This window comes from Heterocephalus glaber, unplaced genomic scaffold, assembly GCF_053883595.1.
Source record: "Heterocephalus glaber isolate CG9 unplaced genomic scaffold, H.glaber_assembly_v1.0 deba00001497, whole genome shotgun sequence".
Classification (NCBI taxonomy): Eukaryota; Metazoa; Chordata; class Mammalia; order Rodentia; family Bathyergidae; genus Heterocephalus; species Heterocephalus glaber.
Window position 1 is genome coordinate 44,988,595 of NW_028258320.1, and position 19,450 is coordinate 45,008,044.

General features: G+C 40.8%; 1 protein-coding gene across 50 annotated transcripts in view; it reads right to left on the reverse strand.

Moving 5' to 3' along the window:
* The window catches only part of Sorbs1 (sorbin and SH3 domain containing 1), a 227,839-nt gene that overhangs the window by 59,692 nt on the left and 148,697 nt on the right, over window positions 1–19,450 (reverse strand). For 30 of the 50 annotated variants that reach the window (XM_087184975.1, XM_087184962.1, XM_087184996.1 and 27 more), the window contains 6 exons: window positions 14,840–15,009; window positions 12,690–12,753; window positions 10,763–10,837; window positions 10,382–10,444; window positions 963–1,010; window positions 712–841 (listed from right to left, as the gene is read on the reverse strand). In XM_087184975.1, the coding sequence (XP_087041101.1) occupies window positions 712–841; window positions 963–1,010; window positions 10,382–10,444; window positions 10,763–10,837; window positions 12,690–12,753; window positions 14,840–15,009 (550 nt within the window). The remainder of the gene's footprint in view (window positions 1–711; window positions 842–962; window positions 1,011–10,381; window positions 10,445–10,762; window positions 10,838–12,689; window positions 12,754–14,839; window positions 15,010–19,450) is intronic. The other 20 variants (XM_087184994.1, XM_087184995.1, XM_087184965.1 and 17 more) reach the window with 2 other exon arrangements.

Sequence of the window (19,450 nt, forward strand, 5' to 3'; positions counted from 1 at the left end):
GAAGGCACGGGGGGTGAAACTAGATGTATATTTAAAGAAATAGTCTCATCCATCCAAGTCTTCTGTGTATAGATATTGACTGGGGATGGAAAATGCATGGGACACTTGTCCAGATAATATGACATGGTTGTTTCATAGGGCATCTTTAGAGGCAATAATGCAATAAAAGAAAACTGGGTTGTTCTGTACAGGAATTAAGACATAACTAATGTTGTCATTAGAAGAAGTCCAAGCACTGTGCCTCAATAATACAGGGTGTACAAGTAAACTGACATTAAGAAGTTTGGCTTTATTTTAAAATTATATTCTTTACTATGAATATGTAAACACAGATTTAGTATGTGCACATAATATGAAAATACATGACAAATCTTGTAGTTGAGATTTTTCTTGTGGAAGGGTAGAAAGTGATGATAATTATAGTTAACATTAATTAAGCCCACACAATGAGCCAGGCATACTAGGAATGTTAACATGCACTGTCTGATTTTATTCTTGCAACATTTGTAACAAGAAGTCATGCTATTATTATCATCCCCATCTTCAGATAAGGACATTGAGACCCAGAAAGAATAAGTCACTGCTGATAGGTGACAGCAGGGATTCAAATTCCAAGTTCCCAAGTTTCTAAGAAAGGAGGCTCCTGGGTCTCAATAAATGTTCAGGAGGCACTGGCTGCCAATGATGAACATAAGACAAGGAAGCACTCACCTTTCTGGGCTGGATTTTAGTGAGGAAGAACGAGCTGGGAGGGGGAGTGTGGCTGACCTCTTAACCACCTTCTCACCATCAATGTAGCTCATCTCACTTTTTGAGCGAGGCACAGAAAGGGGAGATTTTGCTGGAGAAAGAAAGTGCACACAAAAGACTTTTAAAACCAATGAAAACTAAAGCCAAAAGAGATCTTCCCTCATCCATAATCTTCCTTTTCTCCCCCACAACCAGGAAATTCAGTCACTTACTGTCTTCAGAAAAGGAATATCGAGGAGAGTATAGATCTGAATCATCATCTAGTGAACAAAAAAAGAATATAATTAGGAAAAGTGGGGTATGGTAGGAAAAGCAAGGTGCATGTTCCCCACTTCCACAGTCTTGTACCACATCTAGGCATCCAGACACACGAGGGAACCCAGTGGAAAAAGGAAGAACCAAATGCTGGAAGCTATACAACACAGCAGACCACAGTGGAGAGGAGTAAGATTTGCAGAGTCCACCTAACCCCATAGGACCTGCAGTCCAGACAAGGTATTCACAGTGCTTGGTGGATGACTGCTGCTTATCCCTGGGAAATAAATGGGATCAAATAGCTGAAGGTCCTCCCCAAGAGAATCTCTACCACCAAAGCTGGAATGCAGAATCCCAAGTCTGGCTGAGTAGGAATGGGAGCTGAGATGGAACTGGTTGCTCACACTCAGTCTCTGGCCTTGCCTGCTGAGTCCCATGGAGTCCCAACAGGCCTAATTCCTGAGCTTTTTGAGACTGCTAGTGGGTGGGAAGAGAGACCTAGCTGTTGTGGTTACTAGCTACCTCCTCAGCTTTGACCTGCTTTAGATGTTACACTTCTAGAAACAACATCATTAATAAAAAGGTTTTGTAGCTATAGGAAGAGACAGAGAAAATCTGCATTATGATTTGTTTTGATTCCATCTCAACCTGTTTTTACATGTGAGCAATGTCGTTATACCATCTGCTTTGCAAAGGGACTGCTTGGGGCAAGTATCTCAATTGTGACTGGAACAAATCAAACTCACAGGAGTTTCTATGGTGTGAGAAGGCTTTCCGATTTCATACCAGACATCCCTAAGTAAGCTGAACACTAGGGCTCTAAAACTTGCTGAAGGGAAACAAGATCTGAACCCCTCATGGAAGTGGCTGTTATTTTTTAAACTAAAAAATCGGACCATAGTCATATGATAAGAGATGTCTAAACTGGATCTGCTGTAAAAATGCAGAAATTTAGTCACTATATCCTTGACAATCCTTCCAAAGCATTACTCCAAAAAGAATCTAAAAGAGACTTTCCCATTATCTGATATCTTGCTTATCCAAATTTGGAATTAATGATCACAGAATGAAGACCCAATTCCTTCTCTTAAAATTTGTAACCACTTTAGCAAAGCACAGGACCCACCCGCAGGGACAAGTCAAAGAAGCTAATGTGCTATATAAATGACAAAGTGCTAATCAACTCCTTGTTTCTATGCAAATCACTTTAACTTTCAGAGTGGAAAAGGTCAAAGTATTTTATGAAATGTAAAGCTAACGCTGCTATTATTTTCAGTAAATTGGTATTCAAAGACGGCCTCTCTATCTCCTTTTTTGTCCCCTCTCTTCTCCTCACTTTTATCTGTCCTAGGTCTCCCTCAGCCACAATGGACAGGCATCAGATACCAAGGTATCTTTACCTCCCTCTTCCCCGTTCCTTCCTTTTAAGGATATGAATCAGTTAACATCAATGTTGGACAGGGCTTAGAATTCTTTACTAACACAGCTAAATAAATTATAAATGGAATGTGCAAATTTATTTACATTAACTTATGAAAATAGAGCAGGGGAAGGATAAAATGGGATCCAGAAATATATTTTTTTAAAGACTGTTCTGAAGAATTTTGTGTTGCCAGTTTTTGTTGTGGCTGTTGTTTTTCAACAGGACTTATGATTATTATACTCATAAAATGCCATGATATTTAAAAAAAAAACTACACTAAACTAAACTAAAAGTCAGCTTTGATTGTGGGAACTTGACTAGAAAAAAATGGTGTCTATCCCAAATGAAAAGTTAGCTTGGTTAGTAAGTAATATACTACTGCTTTAAATCCAGCTTAGTATTTTAGCTCAAAATCTTGTACCTCTCTGATTAGAGGAAAAATTATTCTATCAGTTTGTGGTAAAGCAAAGGTTAATTTTTAACTATTAGTTGGTTCATGAATCTAGAGGTTATGAGAGGAATGGCATTTAAATATTCAAAAAAGTATAAATTCTGAACTTAAAACAAATGCTCCCTAGAGTTTTCTTCTGTGGAATTTTAGACTTATTAGAAGACAATGAGGAACAATTTTTATAAGATGGAAAAATAGCCCTGCTTGAGGAGTTTCATAATTTATGCGCTTTGAAAATCAGAAGGAAAAGTAGGAAAGCTGAGGAAGAGGGCAATAGGAAAGGCTGAATGACTGAATGTTCTCAAAGCTATTTTTTATCTGGTGTCGACAGAAAAAGAAATCTCACCCACCCAAGCCTAACACAGGGCAGGAGTCTCTGTAACAGGCTTTTCATTACGTCCCAGGGATCTAATGCAGATTTCAGCCCATGGACTTCTAAGAGGGCAAACTAAAGCTGAACAGACTCATCTGAACAACTTTAGCAATTAGAAAAGCTGCAGGAGATGTTAATTTACTCTTAATTTTTGACATCTGTCTTACAAATCTAATGTAAGGAAATTTTACCTCACCTAATGAATAAATAATAATAGCTCTCATTAAGTGTTCCCATTCTTAATAATAGCTAAAAATTTATTAATATCATCTCACTCAAACCTTTTAAAAACTCCAGAAGGAAGTAAATACATCATTTTACATATAAGGAAATCAAGGCCCAAGGAGGGTTAGAAAATTTGTCCTCAGCTGCACAAAGAGAAAGATATAAAGCAGGAATGGACTCAAGATCTTTCTGACTCCACTTTCTATGTTGCTTTTAGTGCTATGACAGGGATGGCTGCTTTGTTCTTTCACCCATTTCATATGCCCAATCTTGGGAAAAGTGAAAGACTATTCCATTATTATTTTTTTTATGGAAGAAGCAGAGAAAAGGTGTCATCCTAAAACTCATGTGCCCAGTTGGCCAGGCCAATCTCTAGACCCTGATGATTTTGGTCTATTTTTCTCTATCATCCTACCATGGGTGATGCTTAAATAAGTTTTCTGAGTTTACCTCCTCAAACTCGTAGTTCTCGTCTTGCTGGTCTCCAGGGAAAATGGGTAATAATTAGTCACTTTTGCTACATCTCCCATTTGTTGCTTTTGGAAACTTTCTCCTAGTAAGCTACAACTTCACTGGGGAAAACGGGTAGGCAGTGAGTAATACCAAGGAGTGGGAAAATTGAGTATAAGGAACACTCACTTGATTTCTATACACGAGATCTAGCCAAGAGAGAGACAGAGAGATTAACTATAGCTGAGACACAATAAGTAAAACATTTCTCAAATTGTCTATGAACTAACATCCGAAAGCCTATCCTCATTTCTCCAAGGGTTCTTTACACAAGACCACAGCAGATTCAGTTGATCTGGAATCCTGTGGTCCCTCATGGTAGAGCCACATGCTATTTGTACTCCTTAGGGAACCAAGCAGCAGACATCAAACCTTGGCAACAACATTCCAGACTTCCTATGCCAGTGATTCCAAGAAGTTTGGATACTATGCAGGATTCGCACAAGGTGAACAACTTACTTCGGGGTCCTGAAGGGCTCTGCTGAGCTCTGATGTTGACACATCAGTGATTTTTTTCCCACAGCCTTTGGCAGTCTGTCCTTGATAACTCAATTTGGGGACAGCCAACCCCCTAAAACTGCCAGGAGCTACACAGTTGCCTTTTCAACCACAATGACTTTAACTGAGCCTCTAAATCGCTTGCTTTGAGTCAACTGTGGGTTTTGTTGCTATTGTTTATTTTTGTTTATTTGTTTAGAATTCAAAAAAAATCTTAAAGTGAAGAAAATGCTGGTTGCTAAATACTATATAATTGACCAAAATGGCATGCAAAACGTCAGCATTTGCATTACCACTGCCTGTATCATCTGATTTCCATTCTAAGCCCTTCTTAGGTCTTCAAACCTAAAATTATTTTTCTAATACTAATTGCTTTTTTGGAGCTGGGGATTGAACCCAGAGTCTCCATGCATGTTAAGCACACACTCTACCACCACTGAGCTACAACTTCAACTCCTCCCCTGCCCTTTATTTTGGACACGGGGTCTCATTTTGTTGGCCAGCCTGGTCTCTTGAACTCCTGCGCTCAACTGATCCTTCAGTCTCAAACACCTAAGTAGCTGGGTGCCACTGCACTCAGCTTTATTGGTTCATTTTTAACACAATCTTTTTGCAGCTCAGCATAATTCTCAGGCTTTACTCCATCTATTTAGGGAGAGTAAAGAAAAAATGAAAAAGACAGACATGTATACAAATCCAAAACAAAAACAGTCAAGGAAAAAGAGATGTATGTAGAAATAGGTACACAGATATGGGATGGGAGAGGAAAAGTAAGCAAAAGAGGCAAGAAGGAGTAAGAAAACCAGGAAGTCTGCAATCTTGTGGAGTCACAAAATTGTTTGTTTTTATTAATAACAATTAACCTTTAAGCTAATTAAAGATTTCAAGGGATGAGAAAGAGAGCAGGGTAGGGTGTAGAGTAGCTGCAAATGACATATTTAGAAAAAAATAGAATTTTGAAGATGAGATGAGGTAGATCAGAAAAAGAGTCAGAAGAGAAGGTCTGGGAGGACTCCTGGGCTGAAAAGTGACTCACCATTTTATCTCCTATCAGATTCCTGGATCCTGAAGGTGGAAAGGGAGTAACTGTTTTGTTTCTTAGCTATCCTACAGACCAAAGACTTCTGCACTTGCTAGAGAGACCATCTGGGCAGCTCTCATAAGGAGAGCAAAGGTGACTACTGTAAACTGCTCAGCCCCTCCTCTGGGCAGTACTAACCAAAGTTTGAGTCAGGAGACACAAATCTTGCCAAGCTTCTTCACAATAGAATGATTTGCTTGAACTGAAGCAAAATAAGGCTATTTTTTGAAATCTTGCAAGGCTAACAGAGGATTATTTTCACTTAACTACAGAAACCTAGCCTTTTAAATCTTTGTCTTAGGGCAAGCTCATCTAGGAATGAGGAAAGACCATGATGAGACAGACCACCATAACACCACACACATCCTGGTTATGTCCAGAGATGATGTCTTGGGTGGCAGGGAGAAAGTTGGTCTCTAGAACTTTTCCTCTGCTGTGGCAGTCTTTCATTCTGATGTGCTCCAAGGGGTTCTCATAGGCCATAGATCATGAAGTACCACATCAGTTACCTGGATTTGCTGCAGATTCTGAGGCATCATCTGAAAATGAAGTTGTTTTCTTGAAATCAAATGTGCCAAATGAGCCAACATCATTTAGTCATATTCTTAGTGAAAAGACTAGCTCTTTTTAAACTGCATTTCTCAAACCTAATCCTATATCCAAATTCCCAAAATTGTATCTGGGCAAATATCTTCAACTCTTTAGGGGCTGGGGAAAGGCAGCACTCCTCCTTTCTAGAAGTTCTTCATCATAGCCATGCATCCCAATCACTTAGGGAGCTTTTCTAACTTCATGTTTCCAGACACTATCCCAGGAAACATCTGCAACCTGAGGCAGGACTGACTTGGGAAATCAGATGCCTGGAGTGAAGTGTCAAAGAATCTTTGGCAAGAAGGGGACAACCAAAAACATACAGTGTATGAGGAGAGGGGAAGGAATCAGCAGAGCAGTGCAGCAAAGTAAGAAAAAGTCCATGTTTGGGGGCCCCATAGACCTGGGTCTGAATCCTGGTTCTACCACTTACTGTGTGATCTTGCACATAAGTACTTAATCTCCCTGAGCCTCATACTCTACACTGATGATATGAAAAGTTACTCAAGGGATGGCTGGAAGTGTATAAAGCCGAGATAGCAATAGTGATGGAGCAGAGCCTTATACTGTATAAGGTAAGGCTCAATAAATAGTAGTGACAGTCATCACAGCAGTGGTTAAAATCACTACCATCGGGCTGGGGATTTAGCTCAGTGGTTCCACCACCTGCCCCACATGTGCAAGGACCCGAGTTCAATACCCAGTACCAAAAAAAAAAAAAATCACTACCATCAACAAGATTATATGACTGTGGGCCCTAGAGGTGCCCACACTATGCTGCTGTCCTTAAATCAGAAGGCAGGCAGGGAAGGGAAGGAATCTACATTTCTGAAGCTGCTTCTGCACAGTTCGTCCTTCTGCCCTCCGATCTATTAAACAAAAGGTGCGTGTTTGTAACATACAGCAGTCTCCACAATCATAAAATTATTAGAAGGAATTTCTCTTTGCTGGAATTTACAGAGGTTGGTTTTTTTAAAGTACATTTTAAACTACATTGATTAAAACATGATCATTCTGTTTATCTCCCAAAGGTCTGGCTAAAAATTTACTTGTTCACTATACTGGGGGGGGGGGGGGGGGGGCGCGGAAAGAAGGTTGTTAAGCCAGCATAAACAAACTTTCACATGGTCCTGGCTATTTGAAGAGAGTCAGTTTTGAGATATTTAGAAGGGTCTTTTCTAAACTGGATCAACAACCAGAATTTAGACAGAGGTAGCAGCCCTCAGGCTAGGCTTTGATAGGGTGATTAGAGATAATTCTAGTTCCAGACTCTAAATTAAACAAAATAAAACAACAGTGGCAACAAGTTTCTCTCCCAGAGACAGACTCTGAACTACTAAGGCCCCCCATTTCTTTCTTTCTTTTTTGTTTTTGGTACTGGGGACTGAACTCAGGACCTTGCACTTGCCAGGCAGGTGCTGTGCTGCTGAGCAACAGCCCTGGCCCTCCCATTTCTTATTAAAGCTGTCTATTTCTTAATGCATATTAAAATTAATGGGCAGAACTTCTGCTAAGTACTAATGTGTCTTTAATACCTTTCTTTGAAAGGCATAAAATCTTTCCTATGTCAAAAAGGGAGTGCACAGAGCTAGACGTTGTGGCACACGCCTGTAATTCCAGCACTCTGAGAGGCCCAGCCTGGGCAACTGTCTCAAAAAAAATAAAAGCTGGGGGTTATAGCTCAGTGCAAAGACCCTGGGTTCAATACCACAAAAAAAGGGATGGGGAGTATATAAAGCCCAGGATTACCTATCAGGAGCCCACAGGAGCCCACAGACAGGGTTGAGGAGACTCAGCTGGAGCTCACAGATATCAAGACTATAAACCATGGATCTAGAAATCCAGAATCTTGTGAAACTTAAAGACAAAAAAAGTTAAAACCCAACAGTTTTTTAAAAAATTATCTAGCTCTAATGTTTCCCTCATTTGTAAAAGACCTCTGTCTAACTGATCTCTGCCTGGATATGTCATCAGATGGGGGTGTGAGATAGAATCTACTCTATTTTTAAAGATCTCCAGGGAAGACAACGTCTAAGAAACTTGTGTTAAAGTACAATCATCTTTGTTAGTATGAATTTTTTATGTCCAACCTAATTTTTTACTTTTTATTTTTGTTTTTTTTTTGGGGGGGGGAGCGTACGGGGGATTGAACTCGGGATCTTGCACTTGCAAGGCAGGCGGCAGAACCACTGAGCTAAATTCCTGGCCCTACTTTTTCTTTTTTTAAGGCCATTTCTCTTTTTTTGGTCTTTGAAAAGAAAAAATATATATAGTAAGCTCTGCTTTTAAATATATATGACAAATTTCCATGTCATTCTTTACTGTTTATGCCTCTAGGAAAAATTACCTCACTTCCTTCTTGTGCCAGATTTGACTTGTACCAAGAAGCAGAGACTATCATCAGCCAGGATTGCGAGATGTGGTGGCTGAAGAGACAGGAGCTCTGGGTAAGAGGCCATGAAATCCTGTCTTGAGACCCATAGCCAAGTTGACAAAGGACACCATGGGTGCTGTTTGTGACGAGTCTGAGGCAATCTTCCAGTCTGAGCCACTGTCCCTCTCCACAGGACTTCTCCAAGAGGCCTGCCTCTGCTGGTGTCCATGGGATATGGCACCTTCCACATAGTCTCTGTCGCCTTGATCTACCAGGGAGCCCAATCTTATGAATGGCTTGGGTTTGTGTATCCAGATAAAGCACAAATCAATTATTGCAATTAATCAAAATTACCCTAAAAAAAAACCAAAACTTCCTCACCAAATTCAACTGTTTCTTCAGCAGTGCTTTTGGCTCAGGTCAGCATCCTTGAGACAGAAAGACTAGATAATTTCTTGGTGGTGGTAAAGAAGTCACCGATCACAATTAACAGCTTTTAGTTTTCTAAGTCTGGGTTTGTTTGGTAGACTTTTCATTCAAAATAGGTCCCAGGTATGAAACAGTTGGAAACCACTGACTAGAACATATGAGATAGATCAAAAATAGACAACAGTATTTTAACTAATCCTGGATCAAACCTATCTCATTGTGCCATCTCATGCATAATAAGTGGTCCGCAACAGTCTAGTGAATGACTACCGGTGATGAGAGGACTACAGTGATGGCTGGCTGAGCTGAGTACAGCAGAGGAGCATTGAGATGGTGGCACTGGGGTTCTAAAAGAGAACCAAAGTCTTCACTCATTACATTCCTAAAGTATTACTGAGTACCTACTGTGTGCCAGCAAGTTTTCTATAGCCTCCTGGACCTATGCTTTCCAATTGCCCTTATATCTTATATAAGGGAAGGACAAGGCTGAAGTGGCCTTTTCCAACAACCTGACAGATGTGCACTTCTGAGGACAGAATACATTTCCTATTTATGGCACTGTCCTCAGTTCCTGGGACAGTGCATTGCACACAGCAAGTGCTCCTCACTACTGAATGAAGGTAAGAGTACTCAACTATGATCTCAGAACATTTAACAGAATTTCCTTCTCTATACTCCTCCACCCCCTTTTTTCTGGGTCACTCCACCAAAGATCAGACAAAATCTCTGTTAGAGTGATCATTCTCAAGGTATTGCTACCTAATCTTTCAGAAGCTTCTTTGACATCTGGCCTTTTTGCCCCAGAAAAAAGTATCTGTTCAATACAGCCGTGGCTATTCTCTCAACCAGGACAAATCCCTACCCAGCTCTTTGATGTCATGTTTTCCAGCTTGCCCAAATCCTTAGTTTCAAGAGATATAATTTCCTACCATTACTAAATCTTTTATCTCTTTGGGAATTCCTAATCAAAGAGAGACAACCTAAGGGCCTATGACAAAAGGGGTCTGGTGACAAGTCAGTTGCACACACAGGAACCTGGTAATGTTTCCATTGTTGAGAGCTGCTAGGTCCACCCCAGCCCATCCATATTAATGACTGTGTTGCTGAGTCACTGTCCAGCCACCAACCCAGGGGACCACCCCAGATATCAGGCCCTGGATATAGGACAAGTAGCTTTTTGAAGCATTATAGCTAAGCTATAATTTCACTAATAATGTAAACTCTCAGGGAACAGGATTAAAATACCATCTGGATAGACTCTAGGGATACAGCCAGCAAGGAGTGAGACAACACCACAAAACACAAGATTACAGGGAAGCAAATAAATGGGAGACAGCCTTTAGCCACCAGAAAAACCCCAAGATAAAAAAGAAAATAAGAGCACCAATACAAAAGGAGGCACAAAATTTTCCTTTAGTTACCTTCAGATTTAGGACTAGGAGTAGATGCAGGAAACTGGTATGTAGGAGTATAAGGATTGTCCTCTGTAGCAGAAAAAGTAGTGGATTGTGAAACTACCCACCATGAAGTGTAGGACCTGACAATTCCCAGTTGACTCTTTTGAATGATTACCTATTTTAGTGTTATTAAAGCACACAGGCATCACACTCAAAAATAGATTAATAAATTAGAAAGGACTTAGTTGTTTTAATATAGCACATCATGCAAAGGAATGAAATAAAATGTTCACTAACCAAAAACAACTATATAAAAAGTTAAAAGCCAAATCTTATGCCTATAATGGAACTCTAAGAACTAATTTAAGGTTAGGACAACAGATATACCGTCTAAATTTATGGTACCTTCAGAATTTTGCTGGATTTCAGGAAGTTCAGGGAATTTGTACGTAGGGAAATAAGGGTTTTCTTCAGGAGTGTCTAGGCAGAGGAGCAGGTTTGGAAGAGAGAATAGAGGAAGATACAAATGGAGAGAATGAATGAGAAGGAATCCACATACAATTTAGACTCCTTGAATTCGGGAACATAGTAAGCTTCACTAGATATGAAAGAAATTCAAATTGCTTTTAAAAATGCAGTCCTTTTGCCTGAATAACTGAGACATATTGAAAGAGACAATATCATTACGTTTCTTGGACAAAGAATTACATATAAACAGGCTCCAGAATGGGCACAAACCTTCAGGTTTTCACTTTTTATAGGCTAGAGATATTAAGTAGGATAATAAGCACTATGTAAAGAAAACACTATCCTAAAATAATTTTTTTCAGTCAAAGCTTGTGTTGTGTTGAATCAAGCAAACAAGTGGAGTCTTAACCTCTCAAATACTACTGTCTCCCATTAAAACAGGTAGTTTTGTTTAGAATCTGTAATTCAGTTGTGTTAATTATAATTCTGCTTGTGGGGCAGAATTATATATTTTGCACATATGCATGCACTTGTGCATTTAGCCTTCCAAAGCTTAAAAAAAAAAAAGCATTTGTGTGCATATGCATTTAGCCTTCTAAAACTAAGTCTGAAGGTGAGAGAGGCACGGATTTCTAGAGGAAACACAGTCACTTTAGGAAGAGATCAGTGGAACTGCCCCAATCCAATCAGAGATCCAGAATGTAGCATCACTATTATGACTGAGCTCATCCACACAACCATAACAGATTTACACTTGCCTCAGAACTGCTAAATACTGAGCATCTCAATATTTAGAAATAGTTTGAAGAGGGACACGCTCTGGCTCATTCTGAACCCAGCAGGAGCTACTTAGCAGTGATACTAGTTGGCACCTGCAACTAATCAGAGAGATTGGATACTTGTGGTTTAGGTGGGAACACTGACTGGAACAAACTTTCTTTACCTTCATGTGTCATCCATGCCAGGCAGCCAGACTGGATTTGGGCACGGGAAAGGATAGGATGCTCTGCCTGCAGGAAAAGTGGTACCTTTCCCACAGTGTAGCAACATCCCTGCCTATCAGCTGACTGGTAGCATAGGTAGCAATGGGAGCTGGTGAGGTTGTGACCTGCTCCAGCACTAGCCTAGGGCTCTCCCACCATGCTGGGCCACCTGCTGACAGCCCAGCAGCCCTCTATCTGGAAGCACCTCTTTCAACTTGAGCAGGCTCTACTGTGTCAGCTCTTGACTGATTCTCAGGGCTATTTGCCAAGTGCTAGTTCCCAGGGGGCAAAATTAGTTTTCATGTTAACATAGTCTTAGAGGTGTACTATACACTCTATTTCACAAGGCCAAATGTGTTCTCATATGGACTCTGTAACAACCTTTGGATGAAGGGAAGGAAGATAAACAGAAAGATACATGACTGACCGAAGGTCATGTGAGTCCTTGGCAGGGGCTGAATCTATGTGAAAACAGTTTTCTTGACTTCCAGCTCAGGGCTTTCTCAACTTACTTGGTTCGCAAGGCAGTCATGGGCTGACACAGGATGTATCTAAAGCTGGAAGCAGGTGGGAGATGGAGCTGCTCACATCTCAGGCAGATAGGTACTAGAGCACAGGTAGAGTGCTAGGCTCAGCCTACTGCATTATGCAAGAGCTGGGAGGGAGAACTTGTGAGCTGACCTCCAGTTACAAAGCAAAGGCAGGCGCACAGGTGCATCACCCCTCCTGGGTCTGAAGGCACATGGATGGGCTCAAGCAGATCAGTACCTAATGGGATCCCAATGCAGGACCCCATCTCCTGGAGTCTAAACAAAATGACTTCAGGCCTACACCAACAGTTGATATATAGGCACTTAGCTCTGACACGGGAAAATCAGTACCTCTGTTCAGTTTGTGGATCTGTCTAAACATGGTCTTGTACCAGTCTTTTGATCTCTCGGTATTCTGGAGAAAAAGGTAAAATAAAATGAAGATTTTAGCATATTTCAGAATTTCTATGACTACAACATCAAAATCAAACAGGGAAATCACAACATTTTAAGTCAAAACTCAGCCACATTTGTTAAAGATAACAATTTGGAGAAAGAACAAAGAGTCAGAATTTACAGAATGACATTTGGCCAAAAAGACATATTTCTTGAAAAAAAGTGGGCAAAGACAGGCTTGAATTGTGTATTACTAATTACTAATTACTAATTAGTAAAAAATTACTAATTTTTTAAATTTCTTTTTTAGAGAGAATTTCTCCCACAGGGGGACTACCCAAAATTGAAGTAAAGACACTGAGATACACAAAGCAAAGAATACTTGTTTATCACATTGGGCCGCCAGCCGTTCTGGGTTATTCTGTAGACATGTATCTAAGTCACCTTGCACAGGCCAGATTTAGAATGCATACATTAAAATGTAACCCATTATAGTATCCAATGCCAGAGTTTCATCCTCACACAAAGCTGGGTGGGGTTTTTTTTCCTCTTTATTTTTAAGATAAAAATAAATCAAGGAAGGTGACAAAGAGATGGTTAGATCAAATATTTTCACTCCTACTTTGCAGATGAGGATAAGAGATAGGAAAAGTCAAAGTGAATTTCCCAAGGTCACAGAGATGGGGCAAAAGTGATGGTTAGGGGTATGACTTTGGGAGTTGGCAGAACACTATCACTCACAGTTGTGCAATTTCGGGAGATTAACATAATCCCTCAGAGTCTCTGTTTCCTCACTGGTATGGTTTGGATGAATGTCCCCCAGACATCCATATTTAAAGGTCTGGTTTCTACAGTGGCAGTATTGGGAGGTTCTGTGGACCTTTAGAAGGTGGGGGCTAGTGGGAGGTTCTTAAGTCACTGGGGACATGCCTTCAAAAAGGATAGGAGGACCCCACATGTCCTTTCGGTTTCCTAACTCATAATGTGAGCACAACTCTGATATACCCTTCTGCCATGATGTGCCACTCTCACCAGAGCCCCAAATCAAGGAAGCACTCAATTTTTGTCTTGAACTTCCAGAACCACAAGTCAAAATAAACCTATCTTTACTTTATAAGTTTACTATTTCATTATAGTAATGCAAAACTGACTAATACAGGAATCTATAAAATGGAAACACTTTTAGTATCCACTACTCACTCCAGTGAATGAGGTCTAAATGAGATAATGTACTCAGCAAATGATAGCTGTGATTGCCTTGGGAATAATTTGCTTTCCATATTATTACTTAGGACCAGGGTAGAGTTCTTTTGAAGCTTAGCTCATGGAAGTTTCTTTTGGCTTCTTCCAAAAAGACACAAAAGAAGTTCCTTTTTCCAGATTGATATTACAGAGGGACATAGTGCAGATTGACAGACACATGGAGAGCAATTCACTTGAGTCTAGTTTCAAAAGGCAGGTTGTCCTGCATTCCTTAGGGTGTAAAGGAGGACTGGCATGCCTGACCAGCAGGAAGAGCAAGGTATGGTTGCCACGAGACCTGCTCCATCCTACAGGCCTTCGTGGGCCAAATCTGTTCCATGATTCCCCTAGCATTTCCTGTCATTTTGAACAATGTAGTTCCTATCCAGGGGGATCTTCTTCCTAAACTCATAAACAAGGATCCTGGACCTCACACTCCTCAGGGTGCTCTAGCTCTGGAGCAAGAATTTCTGAACAGGCTCCACAGAACAATAACAAAGGAAGACTTCCCATGGCATTTTCCCCTGAATAGTCACAAGCCCAGAGACTCTCAGACATTCTACTGGAGAGAAATCTCTGACTCTGTTCCACCCAGATATTCTTCCTTTCCATTTCACCATGAAGTTCATTTTTCCATGAGACTAATTAACACCCCACACCCACTTTGGAAAAAGCTGTTGTGTGCCAAGTCTGGAACACAGCTTCTTGGGGGGTCTGGTACTTAGGGTCTGATGCCTGTGCAAGGACCACCCTTAAGGCCTCTATGACCCACAGATGGGGTTCACATGCACTCAGAGTTGTACCCTTGTCATGACTTGCTTAAGCTGAAATGTAAGAAGGACGTTTTATGTCAGTAGTCATACCCGGAGTGGAATGCCCACTTCATCCATGGACACATCGCTTAGGTCCTGCGTGCTTTTAACCACCCGCCTACTGTCATCTTTTGCTCTCTTTTCAGCAGTCCTGCTGGGTGATGTGGGTTTTTCCTGGGTTGGGGATGAGTCCTCACCCACTCTTCTTTCTGAGACAGGATCTGGAAATGAAAAGCACTTGTTATCTGAAACACTTCTAATAGCTCCAAAGCAAAACACTCCCAAACGGTCCAGCTAGGGGAAAGTGTGTTTGCTAACTCCCAAATGGAATTAGTGTCACTTAAGGCAGAGATCAGCAAAGTACAGCCCATGGGCTGGCCACTTGTTTTTGTAATTGAAGTTTAATTGGAACACAGCCATGCCATTATTTATGGATGATTTTGTGCTACCATGGCTAAACTGAGTAGCTATGACTATACTGCCTGCAAAACCTAAAATATTTATTATCTGGCCCTTTAAAAATATTTCCCAACAATGTGTTTTGCAGAGATATATACACTGTGCTCTGGATATTCAAGTAGTCCTGACAATTCTAGAAATTAAAGGAGCAGGTAAGACCACAAAGAGGTGGCTAAAAACTACTGAAAAGTTTGTGTTTCATCTTAAGGAAATCACTTAATTTTTCTCACCTAAAAATGGGTATAACATTTCCACTGACAAGCTCTCAGCAATATTATAATAGAGCTTATTAAAATAACTTTAGCCAAAGTACTCACGAAGCTGTACAGTGCTAGGTGCTCCTAGTTTATTTAATTTGGTTCAACATCAAAAGTTACAGAGACCTAATAAACATACAGGGTGGTCTGCAGATCATACAATTATTTATTATACTCTATTATTCCAAGCCATGTCATTCATTTACTAGGCACCAGCCTGGCACTCTGAACTGTGCTCTCCTGGGGACAAAAGGGTGAACATCTCAGAATTCTTGAACTTCAGGGAGTTTAAATTCTAGTGGGCAGAAAGCACTAGTGAGCCAACACTGAGAATGTAGGAGGATAGGGTCTGAAGAGGAGTCAGCACTCAACTCAGCTAAGAAATTTAGGTTCAGGGCCAATTCGTCTGAGAAAGTGACCAGATGAATAGGAATTAGAAGGTGCTCTGACAGAAGGAACCACAATAAGCAAATGGTCAGGTGCCTTTGAACTACTCTGAGCTTACAATGTGCTGGGTACTGCACTAAACTCTCCATATAGATTGCCTCATTTCATGCTCTCAATAACTTTATGAGGAAGGAACTATTATCACCTATTATGGTTTGTGTTTAGATGTCCCCCCAAAGCCTCATGCGGATGAGGTGGGACTTTATTTTTCAGAGGTAATCAATCTGAAATGTGTGATGCTGGGAATAAGGGAGTGGGATTACTAAACCACTACATGTGAGTGATTAGTCTGGCATCGCCCTAATCCCAGTAGTCTGAAAAAGATAAAAGGAGCGGAAGGATACTGTTAAACTCTCTTGTTGCTTTTGCTACCTTGTGTGTGCCATCTTGTTTCTCCTCTGTGAAGTCTGTTTCCCTTCCCTGCCTTGGAGCCAGCCAATCATGGACTGAAACCTCTATGAACTGTAAGCCAAATAAACCCCTTCCCCTCTAACTTTGGGTGTTGGGTATTTTGTCTCAGCAATGAGAGAAAAATAACTAACACATCACCCTTCCATTTCTTTTTAAAATGGTTAAGTGGACCAACACATGAGATGTTAAAATACCTTGCTTAAAGTCATGCAGCAAGCACATGGACAGGCTGGGACATGGCCTAGTGTCCACCTGACTACTCTCTGAACCATGTTCTGACTCACCTCCCTCAAAGATGGCACCAAGGTTTCCAGGCTCGGAACCCAGCCAATTGCACATTGATTAGGAAAGGGAACTGAGTTGGAGAAGTCAGGGAGAGGTGGCTGTTTCCAATTGAACCACAGTAACTTTGAGAAGACAATGAAACCCTCAGGTAGAAACATCCTAGAGACCCTAGGAAAAATATGGAGGGAGGCTAGTTGAGATACCTTGGCAGGAGTGAAATTTTGTAGTCATCAGCACAAAAGTGATGGCAAATGTGAAGGCCATGTCAGAATTCACGGGGTGGAGGGAGGTGAGAACAGAGGGCAGGCTGAAGACAGGCACTGAGAGATGTCACAGATACAGGCTGAAAAGAATTTGTAACCAATGTGGGAGTTGTCCAAGGGATTAACAAAGCAACCAGGAAGTACAACAAGGTGCCATGAAAGCAGACAAGACAGAATTCCAAGATGTAGGTGGTTGAACATGTCAAAAAAAAAAAAAAACCCCACCCAAAAATGGAAGCAGAAGAGGAGGCATTAGATTAGGCAAGAGGAAAGTTGTAGGAACACTCAGAACAAACAGTTTCAGGAAGACAGTTGCCAGATAGCAGGAAAAGGGGTAAAGGTATAAACAGAAAGTAGGGATTAAATTCAGCACAGAGGAAAGAGTATTCAGATAACTGTAGAGGTCCAAAAGGTTTAAGCCTGGGGAGACCAAAGTCCTATCAGTAAAGCTCATGAAGAGAGAATGAAGGACATAAAGGTATGCTGGCAATTAGTTAAGTGCTCATTGATTGGAGAGGTGCAAAGCACAGGCTGGGGGGCTATACAAGTGGTACCTCCATTCATGAACTTAATTCTTTCCATGATTCTGGTAAAAAACAGAATTGGACAAGAAACAAATCAAATTCTATGGTTAGGTTCAACATTGACTTTATAGGGAAATTTGATTTGTTTCTCCTCAAATTCAACCTGTGACCAGAATCATGGAAAGAATTAAGTTTGTGAACTGAGGTACCACTGTACTTTGGCAAAAAAGAGAAGGACCTGAGAGTCCATGCAAAGTTGTGGCAGAGTCAAATGTGTATGGATGGGAGGCTGAGGAAATTGGGGAACAGTGAAGTCTTCATGCTCAGGTTTTACTATTTTCAGTTTTCTCAACAGAGTGGCTGCCTGCTGCGCAAGCGCAAGGACCCCAGATTGATCCCCAGTACCAAAACAAAAAACAAAAAAAAACAACAAAAAAACCAGAGTGGTACTTGCCCTGATTTCAGACAAACTCTTGAAACTTTTGCTCCATCTGGGCATGTGGGCAGAATGATTTCTAAATATTCTATGTGCAATTAAGTGAGTGCTTCAGAAAACCTGATTCCTGGCACCATAACCATATACTTTAATGGTTTTAGATCAGGCTGGCTTTATAGAATAAGTTCTCATGCTCCTAGGAAATTCCAATATGAGGACATGTATTTGGCAGGAATCCTGGAAGTACATGGGTATTCTGAGTCTACCCTTAATTTGGGTCTCTGAGCACTCTCCTGCCACTTGGAAAAGCTTCCCTAAGTGAGACCAAGAAGGGGCCAACTAGCTGGTTCCAAACTCTACCTTACCTGCTATGTGAAGGTACTCATTACTCTCATGCTTAAGATGATGAGACCATAGACATGAATTTTCAAGGGTTTCTAGACCTACAATAATTCTTTTTTATTTGTTTGTTTGTTTGTTTGTTTGTTTGGGTACCAGGGATCAAACTCAGGTACTTGCGTTTGTGAGGCAGGCAGCCTAAACACTGAGCTAAATCCCCGGCCCTTAGACCTACAATAATTCTTTTTTTTCAAAAAAAAAAAAAAAAAAAAAAAGAATATTGTTAGGGCAGATGGTTCCAACAATAATCATTTAACTGTAAATCTCAGGCTAATGGTTCATGGATTTGCCAGAGTCCTTGTGATCTATAAAAATTAGCCCTGAATGATTTTACTTCCAAAGCTTGTTATTTTGTGATTCCTGACTGAGTGGATTTTGATATATGGAGGAATGAACTACAGACCTTGAATAAAAAGTGTTACTTTATACAATGAAAACTTAAACCCAAAGTGACAATTGTCACATGCAGGTGACAGCCACCCTTTGACATGCGTGTGACAATGAAAGCTTGCTCTTACTTACTAGGCAGATAATAATCCTGCATATGATGGGGCACTTCTTTCTAGTATTATACTGTGCTTTTTTAAAAAATAGTATTGGGGGCCAGGGATTTAGCTCAGTGGTTTCACCACCTGCTGCACAAGCTCAAGGACCAGAGTTCGATCCCCGGTAACAAAAAAAAAAAAAAGGAGTCTTGGACCACTAAATAAATGATGATGTTGACAACTTCAGACAGGACCTTCATTTGTGGGAGTCAAGATGAATTTTCTTTACCCCAAAGCTTTGTGACTGAGGTTGAAAGCAATGTTCACACTTCCCTAGAGAAGGATGTTGGCCTCCCTACACTCTGTGCCAGTCCCTCATCCCAGCCCTTATCTTGTTTCCCTATCTTCTAAGTCTTTCCTGTCTTCTCAGGGGACTATGTGCTACACAGGTCAAAACTGTGTAGGTTACGTTTCCAGGTGACTGTCTTTGAGCATCAAGACCCGCAAACACTCAAGAAGGCTCTGCTAAAGGGAGGGAGGCTGGTGGTCCTTGAGTCCCATTCCCCAGGTAAGCCTCATTTGCTCCAAGGCAGAGAGTCTGGGAAACGCCAGCCCAGCCAGGTCTCTCTCTTCCAGGAGCTCCTGAACAAAATGTTACTTCCATTTAAACAAAAACCTAGTAATTTAGTGAGCTCC